Source organism: Rhineura floridana, chromosome 3 (assembly GCF_030035675.1).
Source record: "Rhineura floridana isolate rRhiFlo1 chromosome 3, rRhiFlo1.hap2, whole genome shotgun sequence".
Classification (NCBI taxonomy): domain Eukaryota; kingdom Metazoa; phylum Chordata; class Lepidosauria; order Squamata; family Rhineuridae; genus Rhineura; species Rhineura floridana.
In genome coordinates this window covers 137,264,468-137,277,950 of record NC_084482.1, presented here as the reverse complement: position 1 = coordinate 137,277,950, position 13,483 = coordinate 137,264,468, and the positions used below count along the sequence as shown (strand labels likewise).

The 13,483-nt window shown below is 40.7% G+C and overlaps 1 protein-coding gene across 1 annotated transcript in view; it reads right to left on the bottom strand.

The window, feature by feature from the left end:
- SLC6A11 (solute carrier family 6 member 11) overlaps positions 1-13,483 on the bottom strand; it is a 193,469-nt gene that overhangs the window by 103,233 nt on the left and 76,753 nt on the right. The window contains exon 7 of the mRNA XM_061621990.1: positions 192-326. Coding sequence (XP_061477974.1) covers positions 192-326 — 135 coding nt within the window. The remainder of the gene's footprint in view (positions 1-191; positions 327-13,483) is intronic.

Sequence of the window (13,483 nt, the reverse complement as noted above, 5' to 3'; positions counted from 1 at the left end):
TTCATTCTTAACATCAAGCTGAAATATCAGGGATTTAGCCTTTGCTTTAACTTGAAGAAAAAACACAGAAAACAAAAGTGTGGGTACATGATGGAAAAAAGCAATGCACTAAATGCATATACAGATTTATATCCTGTCCTGGGCTCCTTCTGGGAGGAGGGCAGGCTATAAATTTAATAAATAAATCCTACCTGTGGGTCCGAAAGTCGAGATAAGTCAGGGTACAAGTAGAATTTTATCCCTTCAGATGCCCCAGGTAGTGTTACCCCTCGAATCAGTAGTATCAAAAGCATGATGTAAGGGAATGTAGCTGTTACATATACAACCTGTGAAAAACAAAGGGAGAAAAAGAAAATACATTATTTTAGCAACTAATAGTTACAAGTCACATATACCACCTATGGAAAAATGTGGGGGAACAAAAAAATAAAATTATTTTAGCAATTAAAAGTTACAGGTAAGCCAATGTGCTCAGCTTCACTTCGAGCATAGAAGCGAAGAGTATCAATGGATACTAGTCCTGATGGCTACATGCTACCTTGCTGGAGAGGAATATTGCCTTTATGTCCTGCTTGTGTACTTCCCAAAGGCACCTGGTTCAGAGCTTGGAAAAGTTACTTTTTTGAACTACAACTCCCATCAGCCCAGTCCAGTGGCCATGCTGGCTGGGGCTGATGGGAGTTGTAGTTCAAAAAAGTAACTTTTCCAAGCTCTGACCTGGTTGCAGTGGTAGCTGGTGCCAACTGTGACAGGTAGGATGGCAGGCAGAGAGCCAACCAGGTAGGGTCAGAGCCATTGACAGGGAGAGCCAACTAATTTTAGTTTTGTCCCCATCCTCTTTCCTGCTGAGTTCTACAAGGGTACTGCTAAGGAGGAGGAGGCAGAAGCTGACAGCCAGTGCCATCTCCTGGACTGGTTTTAAGTTAGAAGGCAGGAAGGTGGGGGCTGGCTGAGAGCAGACTGAGGTTGATGGGGCATACCCCTCTTGCACTACTGGACCAGCCTCCATGGTCTGGTTGGCCATTGTGGAAACAAGATGCTGATGTTCTTCTTATGTGCATGATGATTCAACGGAAAGCCTTGGAGCTAGAATCTAGCGGCTAGAAAGTTTAATCTGAAGATCCTGGTTCAAATCAATGCTTTATACCAAGTCAGACCATTAGTCCACCCATTATTTATACTGACTGGCAGCAACTCTCTAGGGCTTCAGAAACAAATCATTCACAACCCTACCTGGAGATGCTGGGAATTGAACTGGAACCTTCTGTATGCAAAGCAAGTGCTCTACCACTGAGCTATGGTCCTGTCCCAAAATTGGTCTTGGCATGCCACTGGCTATCAACCTGTCTGCTATGTTTTTAAATGGAGACACTAAAAGATATTAGTGGGGTATTGCAAAGGTGTGATAATAGTCTAAATAAAATATTGTACAAAGTGAGTGTGCTAGGAAGTGATGAAATAAGCTTTGTGCAGATTCTTTGAATGAAGTGTCACCTTTTAAACCAAACTTTATCCATGTAAGGTTTTCAAGAGAAATAGAATTGAACTGAAATTATTTCATTCCATATTTGTTATGATTTAAAAGTTTTCCAGCATGTTTTTGACTACACCTTTGCATTTCAATAATTTTTCACCCACTTGTAGACACTAATGCAAGAGTGACCTTTAAGATTCCAGAGACTTGTATGAAAAGTAGAGAAATTGTTTTTATTTTTCTGCGGTTTGCTTAGCTGTTGGTCAAGCATGCAAATGTCAACAACAACACTAAATTGTGAATACAAGTGTAAGATGATATGTCTCAAACTACTGGAAAGTTTAATTTGTTAATTGTACTTCTGGATTATGCAAACATGGAGATCATTGCATAAAAAATAAAAAAACAAAAGTAAGGTATTGCTGATTACCATAAAAAAGCCTAGACAACTATTATTATTATATATTGCAGGTATGGATAATAAATGGACAACAAATTTTTGATATGGGTCTTGCATGCTCATTACAATGCCAAGAACAGCAGCTTTCATTTATCTTTTTAAAATTTCTGCTTTTCTAATTGCTCAACGAAGTTAAAAGTATTCAATGTAACTCAATGTATAGTTTAAAATGTTAAAATATTAAAGCCAATCAATAATAAACATAAAGAGAAAAAGACAGCAGGGACATTTTTCATAAGCTAATGAGCTGGAGGAATTAAAACATCAAAAACTCTGTGGACCAAATGCATTCCAAAACAGAAAGGCTTTCAGATACCAATGGAAGGCCATCGGAAGAAGGCAGAATGAATCCCTTTGTCAACATGGGTACCATCCAGATGTTTTGGACTACAACTTCCATCAGCTCCATCTAACTCTAGCTGATATGTAGTCCAAAACATCTGGAGAGTACCAGGCTGACAAAAAGCTGATCTAAGAGGAGGAAGCCCCAAAGCCTGGATGTGGCAATCAAGAAGGCTCTCTCCAACCTAAATTGGACAATAGGTCCACAGATAATCTCCAGACTCACAACCTGAGTTTTCTAGGGGAACGATATGCACCCAAGACAGGCTGAACTCCGATCTTCAGAGAAGTCTCACTCATCAAGGCCACCTTTGTCTTGCCAGGAAAAAGCTCAATTTATTTGCCTTCATCTAGTCCATTACGAACCTCAAATACCGGCTTAGCTCCTCAAATGCCTCCCTAAAATGTAAAGGAGAATTAGAGCTGGGTTTTATCAGCAAATTGGTGCCACAACAGTCCAAATCCCTGGATGGCCTCTCCCAGCAGTTTCATGTAGATGTTAAACAGCATGTTGGGACAAGATGGATCCTGAGGGACATCATAGGTCCAAAGTGTTGAACTATCACAGGGAGCATGCCTCTGAGTACCAGTTGCTGTAAATTACAAGTGGGAACAGTGCTGTTGCACTCAGGTCCTGCTTGCGGGCTTCCCATAGACATCTAGTTGGCCACTGTGAGAACAGGGTGCTGGAACAGATAGGCCTTAGGCCTGATCCAGCATGGCTCTTCTTATGTTGTTAAGAGTCCCACAGAACCACTTCTTTGAACCACTCCTCCAAGAAAGGCTGGACTGAGAATGAAACAGTGTATTCCAGTCTAATCCATGGTCCCGATGAATATTACAGCCAATGGTATCAAAAGCTACTCAGAGATCCAATAGAATCAATAGGGACACATTCCACTGCCCCATCCAATCCCTGACATATGAATTCCACACTAAAGCAACAAAGTCCATTACACAATCAGGCCTGGATTGAAATGGAAACATTGCAAAATGTAAATCAACCTTAACAATAACAGAATGCTAAAAAGAAAGAAAGAGTTAAGGTACACAATTAATGCATTGAATTAAAAATAGAACATAATGTAGTGTCTGTATTTTATAGAACCATAAAACCCACATGAATTCACTAGTAAACTTCCACATACAACTTCAGATCACATCAAATGACACAACAATATGCCTATGAGGACAGTGTAATATTGGTGTACATTTATTATTTCCAAAATATGCCAATAGGAAGAAATGGGTTTTTAATTCTTTGAATTTCAAAATTGTCAACCCGCATTTATGAAAGAAATATAAAGGCTGTATTCTTATCAGTTACAAGGCTGACATCTGTCAAAATGTGTTTGGCCATATTTTAATATGTATAGGCATTGTAGATGTTTATGCTGGTTTTATGGTTCTATAGCATATGTACATTAAATTATGTTCTATTTTTAATTCAGTGCATTAAATGTGTGCCTTAACTGGATTGAAATGGAATGAAATAATCCTTATCCAAAAAACTCTGAAGCTGAGACATCACTACTGTGGAACTAAAATAACATGCACACATTTACATAAATGTATCAATCAGACTTTAGTTAAGTATAGGTAGAAATATTGACCTAGGATTTAATAAAGAATCATAGATAAAAGCAGAAAAGTTCACAGAAAAGCAAAAGTCACTCTTGACATGGAAGCATTTATGCTCGGGAAAGATTTTTAAATGGGAAGTTGATGAGCATAGGTTTCAGAAGAAAATATGCTTAGATAAGGATGTAAATAGAAATCCAGAATCAAACTGGAGCCTGTGTGTATGACTGAAGGAAGGGTAAAATATTAGGCAATATGTTTTTATCTGGAACAAGAAAACCAGGAAAATGTTAGGAAACGGGAAAGTAAGAATTAGTGGTAAAACTGAGGGGACACTTTGCACATGCCCAGTATATATGACAGACTCTTGGGTTGTAGACCAAGGTCATAATCAGGGAGAAAGGGGAACTTCTGGAGAATCAATGGGGTACTGCCATGCCCAGTGTTACCGTATGTGGTATTTATTTATTTGATTTATATCCTGCCCTTTCTCCTAGTAGGAGCCCAGGGAGGCAAACAAAAGCACTAAAAACACTTAAAACATCATAAAAGCAAACTTTAAAATATATTAAAACAAAACAACCATTAAAAACATACTGAAACAAAACATCTTTTAAAACATTTAAAAAAAGGTTTAAAAACATATTAAAAAGCAATTCCAACACAGAAACAGACTGGGAAAAGGTCTCAACTTAAAAGGCTTATTGAAAGAGGAAGGTCTTCAATAGTCACCAGAAAGATAACAGAGATGGTGCCTGTCTAATATTTAAGGAGAGGGAATTCCAAAGGGTAGGTGCCACCACACTAAAAGTCCACTTCCTTTCCACTTGTGCGGAACAGACCTCTTGATAAGAGGACATCTGCAGGAGGCCCTCACCTGCAGTGATCAACTGGATTTATAAGGAGTAAGATGGTCTTTCAGGTATCCTGGTCCCAAGCTGAATAGGGCTTTTGTACACCAAAACTAGAACCTTGAACTTGGCCCGGTAGTTAATGGGCAGCCGGTACAATTCTTTCAGCAGTGGGGTGACATGTTGGTGATACCCTGCCCCAGTGAGCAGTCTCACCACCACATTTTGCACCAGCTGCAGATTCCAGACCAACTTCAAGGGCAGCCCCACATAGAGCGTATTACAGTAATCCAGCCTATCAGGATAACCTGGTCCAGAAAAGGCTGCAGCTGTTTTACCAGATGAAGCTGGTAAAAGGCACTCCTAGCCACTGAGGTCACCTGGGCCTCTAGTGACAAAGATGGATACTGGAGCACCCCCCAGACTATGGACCTGCTCTTTCAGAGAGTATGACTCTATCTGACCAATTCTCCGAACTTGGGAACCACCAACCCACAGTGTCTCCGTCTTGCTAGGATTCAGACTCAGTTTATTGGCCCTTATCCAGCCCACCACCAAGTCCAGGCACTGCTAAAAGACTTGCACAGCCTCTCCCGATTCAGATGTTTCAGAGAAATAGAGCTGGGTATTGTCAGTGTACTGTTAACACCTCACCCCAAATCTCCTGGTGACTGCTCCCAAGGGCTTCATATAGATGTTAAAGAGCATGGGTGACAAGATGGTACCCTATGGCACCCCACAGCATAACATCCAGGGGGCCAAAAGAAAATCACCCGATGCTATTCTCTGAAAACAACCTTGGAGATAGGATTGGAACCACTGTAAAACAGTGCCTCCAATACCCATCTCACCAAGTCGGCCCAGAAGGATATCACGGTTAATGGTATCAAAAGCCGCTGAGAGATCAAGTAAGAATAACAGGGTCGCACTCCCCCTGTCCTTCTTCTGATAAAGGTTATCCATCAGGGTGACCAAGGCCAATTTGATCCCATAACCAGGCTTCAACCCAGATTGCAATGGGTCAATATAATCTGTTTCATCCAAGAGTACTTGCAATTGCTGTGCCACAACCCTATCAATCATCTTCCCTCAGAAGGGGGTATTTACAACTGGACGGTAGTTGCCGCAAACCAATGGGTCCAGGGTGGGCTCTTTCAGGAATAGTTGGATCACTGCCTCCCGCAAAGATGCATTGATCACACCCTGGATCCACTCAGTCAAACACCCTTGGCAAGCTCTAATAAGGACTACAGTAGATGTGAATGAGGCATCAAGATTGCTACGGAGGGTAGCAACCTTACCCTCAAAGTGCTTTGCAAACAATTCACAGTGGGCCTCCGAAGGGTTTAAAGCTCCATTTTCTGTAGTTGATGTCAACAGATCCCTGACAATACAGAAAAGCTCCACTGGACGTCTACTTGAGGATGCGATGGTGGAAGAGAAGTGGGCTTTCTCTGCCACCCTCACTGCCACACAGTAGGCACAGTTATGATGTTTTACTTGTGCCCAATCAACCTCAGAGCACATCTTTTGCCACTTGCACTCTAGCCATTGTCCAGCCTGTATCATTGCCCTTAGCTCACTGGTCTACCAAGGCGCAAACTGGGCTGCACAATGCCAGAAAGGGAGCTCAGGGGCAACTGTGTCAAGAGCCTAACACACCTCACTGTTCCACAGTGTGACAAGAGTTCAACAGAATCACCTGCTCTATCTATTGGGAACTCCCCCATGACATTCAAATACCCCAAAAACTGTAAAAAAAAAAAAAAAGACGTTGGGAAGCTAAGGTCAGGATGGTTTCTTGGCTGGATTCTGCTGGACTATTATGTTCTATTAAGGTTGAGTAATTCTGATGGATTCTGCTGATGGGCTACCTCTACTAGTATACCAGAAGTGTAAGAAGCTTTTATTTTGTATCTTCTTTATTTGCTTGTGCGGAGCTGTGTGTATGTACTTTGTTAAAATAAAACTTTGTTAAAATTGCAACTCAGTTGTATTGACTCCCTCAAATTGGGCTGATTGAATGAATTAATCCCCAGGGACATGAGAAAATAAAACAGAATGGAGACTGGAGAACATCTACACTATTGCCCTGGTGCCAACTTAAAAATCCCATAAAAATAAAATCCTACATCACACATTCAAGTACCTTGTTTAAGAATGAAATTTTGGTAACTGGTTGGAAAATATCCAACACAATGGGAGGTAGAAAATTGTCACACGTCTCTTTCAGGCTTGCTGAAGGCTGGAATCATGCTCTGCTCTAAGGAGACATTTGCCACTCTCATGACTCACTTGGGTAGTCTTCTGGCTGATTTGATCAGCCAGGAAAGGCAAGGGTGGAGGCATACAGTTTGTTCTGCGCCACGGAGGATCATAGTGCAAATGTAGCGGTGTTTATATAAACAGAAACAAATGTATAAACAAAAAAAAAAATTAACTGAAGTATAATAAGATTAGTATGTTAAATAGAGGAGGCTTTATATACCATCTCCTGGCAGCACCTCCGCACACCCTCAAAAAGCCATTCCAAAGGTTGATGGGTGGCTTTTTGGGGATGTAGCTTGGGAGAGAAAATGATGTGCCCCCACATGCCCAGGGAATTGCCCTCCTGTCATGGGGGGGTGGGGTTGGGTGGGGTGGGATGAATCCAGGTCTTCGTTTGCCAGTACCAGTTAAACAGCACATTTAGGTCAATCTGCACTCCAGGATATCCTGGTAATATTTTGGGTGCTTTGGCTCTCATTTGCAACGCATTAAATTTGAGTCACCCGTACCACAGATTAACATTCACTTGTTGGTACAACCCATGGTGTTGTACCATCCCCATCCTTAGATACAACTTCTGCCCTTTGATTCTCCACTTAATGACCTGGAACCTCATGTTAAGCTGTACTGTCATTAAGGGCTTTTGTTACTATTATTATTACTGGGTACATCTCAAAAAGCATTACAAGCTTCCTGTACTTTTTTCTTTTCCCTAACATGTCAAACAACTCTGAATAAAACAAGGACAAAACAGTTTCTAATTATACTAGATCCTGTTTTAATTGCCTCTAATTGCCTAGTGTATTAATTTGCATACCAATGCTCAGAATAGTTCCTCCACATCAGTGCTATGCCCCAGCAATGTCAGTGTGCTAAGGAAACAAAACAAATACCTAGTCTGTCTGTCTGGACTACAAGTTTGACTCATTACATTAACTGAGTGTTCTGACTAGAAAATCACAGTATACAGTTTGCAATGATGCTGCATTTAACTCTAGTTTAACTCTAGAAAGCCAATACAGAGGGGTAAGACAAACCTCAGGACAAACAATACAGTAACTTTAACCTGTAGAGACAGAATCAGAAGCACTTACAAAGTGGATTTAGCTGGAAAAGTTAAAAACAGATTTCTCAGACTACTGTGACAACAGAGCATGTCGGTGTAATGTTCACACACTATATCACTGCAAATTCAGATCAAGGTGAATCAGAAAAAAAAAGAACTGGCTGTGTTGAACATTATTCCTTTGCTTATATTGTGGCTTTACCAAGTTATTTGTTGGCCAGCCAACATTTGCCCAACAAAAATCACCTGCAGTGCATGTTTTCTCATTTTAGCATTATACAATTACCGTTCTATGATATCACTGCTAAGACAATCAGCAGACAATTTCCATTTATGGAGAATTAATAATTTTTCACATATTTTCAAATAGATTATTTCATGTAATGAGAGAGACAAGTTAACCTACAAGAGATTTAATGAGGATTCACTAATAGGCAAAAAACCGTGCGGTTTAAGAACATATCTATAGCCAACAGATATTTCTATCAAACTTTAAAAAGCAGGGAAATTGGGCAGCTATAGTGAATGCACCAGGGGAGCAGGAGACCTGACTATCTCCCTGCAATATTGTACTGCCCTACAAATTTATTATAATAATAAATAATAGATTTGTAAAAATGCAAACACAATTTGGGTTGGTCTTTCACAGTCCAATCCACTTCCTGTGTAGCTTGGAAGAATTAGGTAACTGCAGAATTTATTTATTTAATTTTATTTTATTCAACTTTTATACCGCCCATAGCAAGGCTCTCTGGGCGGTGTACATCAAATAAAAACACTTCACATATAATTTAAAAACCAGCTGGTCATCAAGTTACAAAAAGATGTATCATATCACTGTCTGTTAAAACATCAAATACAAATACTAAAATATTAATATATTAAGTGTTAAAAATATTAAATATTAAAATGCCTGGGCAAAGAGGAAGGTTTTCACCTGGCGCCGAAAGGATAGTAATGTAGGCGCCAGGCGAACCTCGTCAGGAAGGGTGTTCCATAGTTCGGGGGCCACCACCGAGAAGGACCTCTTTCTTGTAGTCGCCTTCCAGGCGTCACTGTGAGTAGGCACCCGGAGGAGGGCCTTCGATGTTGAGCACAGTGTTACGGGTAGGTTCATATTGGGAGAGACGTTTCATCAGGTATTGTGGGCCCGTGCCGTGTAAGGCTTTATAGGTTAAAACCAGCAGATGAAGGTCAGAGTATGGGGGAAGGTCAGTAATAGAATTACAGGTACTCTGTGAACATGGATGATGTTTAATGAATTTCAAAAAATTATGAGAACTCTGACAGAAAAAAGTCCAAAAGGGGTGTGGTTTTTTCTCTCTTTTTAGAGTTTGAACTCTCGATTCTCTCTGACTGTTTTGTGTATCATCATGAAAATTTAGAGGGCTATTAAGCAAATGTTTCTCAGCTCAGGACTATAAGTTTTGCAAGGTTTTTTTTGAAATGAGCTTATGGGAAGCATCAGAATGGCATGGTGGGTATTTTCAAATTTAACATTACGGAATGTGAAAAATCCATGCTGACTATAGTATACAGCCACTCTTGCGGCTGTATAATAAAATTTCAGCTGGTACATTGTTGGAGCGTATTGGATACCCATTGCTGTATCTCCCTCCTGCCTCAAGAAGGTTTGTGTCTGAACTCTGTGGAGCCCCATTTCCTGATTTCTCTCTTTGGTACAGTTCTTGTTTGCATTCATATGCTGTGCTATCTCTAAGACCTAACAGCACCAATTTTAGGCTCACAACAACATTTTCAGATGTTTGACTGAGAAGTATTAATTTACCCAAGATTAATTTAGTGAATATATTTGAACCATGGAGAGAAATATGAAGGTAGGTTGAAATATTCAACACTTAATATTCCAGAACCTGCACCATGGAGAAAAGTCTCACAAGTTGAGCCCATAAAGCATTAGCCGAAGGCTAAAGATCATAGCTGATGGCAGTGGTCTGTAAAGAAAACCAATTTAGCCTAAGACACATTCAAAATATATCCAGCACAGCATGTGTATTCCTGGTGAATTGGGAAAGACTGGTAATTCTATTAGTATGCTGATTATCCACAACAGTGGTGGCTAGAGACTTTTGGGGTGGGTGTGGCTCTAGCGAGTGCATCCTGCATCAGAGGTGGAGAACATGTGGCCCTCCAGATGTTACTGTGGTGCTTTGCTTGCAGAAGGTCTCACATTCACTCCTAGGCATCTGTACGTAGAGCTGTGATTAGGGATAGGTGAGGATTCTGCTTCAGTTCACATTTCAAGCAGAATTTATCAAATTTGCAATTTCCGAAACAATATGAGAACCGAAACACAGCCATCCTTAGAAATTTGCATTTGTTAGAATTTTGGGATGCCGTTCGCCAACCAGCCAACATTTACACAAAAGCATATTGGGGGAAAGCGTGCAGAGAAATGAATACATGGGTGAAAATAACATGCAAAAAGGCATGAAATGATGAGAAATGGCTTGCAAAAATGTGTACCTTTGTCAAAACAGCATACAAAAATGTGTTTATTTGGAGAAATTCACACTAAAATTGTGAATTTTCATGAGGATTTTTTTTTAAAAAAAATTCACAGATAGCTGTAGAAATGTAGAGAACTGAATTTAACACTGGAAAAATGAGAAACTGAGAGAACTGAAACAGACAGATCTTTCCATCCCTAGTGATAGACCCTTGCCTGAGACCCTGGAGAGCCACTGCCAGTCATTGTAGATAATACTGAGCTAAAGGGACCAACGGTTTGACTTGCTATAACAGTTTCCTCTGTTCCTATTGGCCAAACTAGCTGGTGCTGATGGGAATCTGAGTCCAAAAACATCCAGATGGCTACAGGTTCTCCATCTCTATCCTATATGTTTCATGTGCATATAACATGCCATTTCAGCACACTAGTTCATTTATCTTGTGCTTGTACATACTTATGGATATGCCATTCTACACCCCACATCACAACATCCACACCTCACTTCAGTCATAGTTATCAAATCATGAGCTACATTACACATTACCTGGACATTAAAGGCAATAAAGGAGCTCGGAACATAGACAGCAATTACCTCAATACTGAATAAGCAAGCTACGGGCCCTCCTCCACACTTAATGGATTGATTCTACCAAATCAGTACATTAAAGTAGGGATATGCAAATCTGTTTCTTGTCCATGTTATTTTCACATGTTTTTACTCATAATTCCATTCCATTTCGGCATTAATCTATAATTTTAAACAAAACCCCTGTCAAAATAGTATTTACATATTATTTAAACTGTATTTTCTCTCCAAATTATTTATATTGTATTTTCTCTCCAAATACATATTTAAATGTATATTTGATACATTTAAACTGCCAACATTGGGAAAAGTTCAAAATTCAGCAGAGCGCTAAATTCCAATCTGCATGTTAAATCCAACAGATGATGACCAAGTCATTTTGTACAGAAATTTGTGATGTTCACTATTTCTGAGGTGTTACTTATAAAGAAATACTGCTGTCTTGAATGCCTAGAGTATTTCACTCTTTTACCATTCTTTAATGGTACGATAATTTAAAATAGTTGTGACAACTGTTAAACAAGCAGAAGACAGCTCACAGACAGATCTTTCTCCTCCCTCCCCCCACACTCTCCTATATCCCCTCCACAAATCCTCTCCAGAGGGTCTACGAGGGGACTGAACAGTGGCAGCTGTTCTGTACAGAGTTGCAGTGTGACAGGAATTTCACCTGAAATCATGATGGGGGAACTTATACCAGTGGAGCTCCCTGTACAACACATCCCCCCCAGTTTGGTACAGCAAACATCTGGAGAGAGTTTTTGGGAGGTACATAGGACTGGAAAGGGGAGGAGAAGCACAGAAAGACTGGTTGTGTGACGGATACAAATAAAAGACCCGCTAACGGTAAAACTTTGTATGTGTCTACTCAAAACTCAGCCTACTGAGTTCAATGGGGCTTATTCCCCAATTACTAAGCACAGGTTTACAGCCTAAGTAGTACATACCAACAGGCAGCACAAATATGGCACATGTAGGATTGCAAGTTTGAAGAACATTAAAATGCAGAAAAGCAGCAATATAATACGTTAATTATATAGCCACGGGACTGGCTATATACTATAGTCAGCATGGATTTTTCACATTCCACAATGTTAAATTGAAAATAACTCCCATGCCATTCTGAAGCTTCCCATAAGCTCATTTCTAAACAAAACCTTACAAAAACATATAGTCCTGAACTCAGAAACACTTGCTTAACAACCCTCTAAATTTTCATGATGATACACAAAACAGTCAGAGAGAATCGAGAGTTCAACCTCTAAAAAGAGAGGAAAACACAGACCCCTTTTGGACTTTTTTCTGTCAGAATTCTCATAATTTGTTGAAATTAATTAAACATCAGCCATGTTCACAGAGCACTGACCTTGTCCCATACTCTGACCTTCATCTTCTTATAAAATGCCTGATCTTTAATTAATTTAAGAAATTTAGCATTGAAGTCAATGATAAGCCAGGGCATGCTCAGTAAGAACCACCTGTCAGTATTCTAAAAGCCAGGCTCACAGCTGCTGGGCTTGCCTAATCAGGGGGCCACAACCACACCAGACTTTGATTTTACTTGAGACACTCATGGCTTCCCCCAAAGAATCCTGGGAAGTGTAGTTTGTGAAGGGCACTGAGAGGAGACTCCTATTCCCCTGACAGAATTCCAGTGGCCAGAGTGATTTAACAGTCAGCCACTCTGACTGAAGGTCTGTGAAGGGAATAGGGTGTCTCCTAGCAACTCTCAGCACCCTTCACTAACTACACTTCCCAGGATTGTTTGGGAGAAGCCATGACTGTCTAAAGTGAAATAGGGTCTGGTGTAGATGTGGCCAGTGACAGTTTTAGTTTAAATATGGGTGGGAGACTACATGTACCTGCTGTAGAAGAAAAAGGTGAGGGAAACACTGAAAAACGATACTGTTCACAAAGTTTTCCTTTTTGAAAGGAAAAGGGCTTCCCCACTGCCCACTGCCAACCCACCCAATCACTTCCCCCCTGCTTCTATCTTTCCTGCCCTCCTTCTCCCCTCCCTGACCATACTTCAGGTCAGTTTCACCTATCTTAAACAAGATTGCACAGGAGTAAATCCCCTTGACCTCAAAAAGCATGCAAATAATCAAACCTGCCCTCCCTTCCTCCTCCCTCCTATCCTCTCCCCTTTCCTTTGCCCCTCCCTCCCCATCCTCACACCCTTCCAATCCCCTCCTTTCTCCTCCTTCTCCTCCCCTCTCCCCCCCCCTCCTCCACCAGGTCAGTTTTACCTATCTTAAGCATGATTGCACAGGAGTAAATCTCATTGAATTCAATAACCATGCAAATGATCAATCCTGCCCTCCCCTCCCCCCTCCCCCCTCCCATCATCTCACTTTTCCCCTTCCCTCCCCCTTCCTTCGC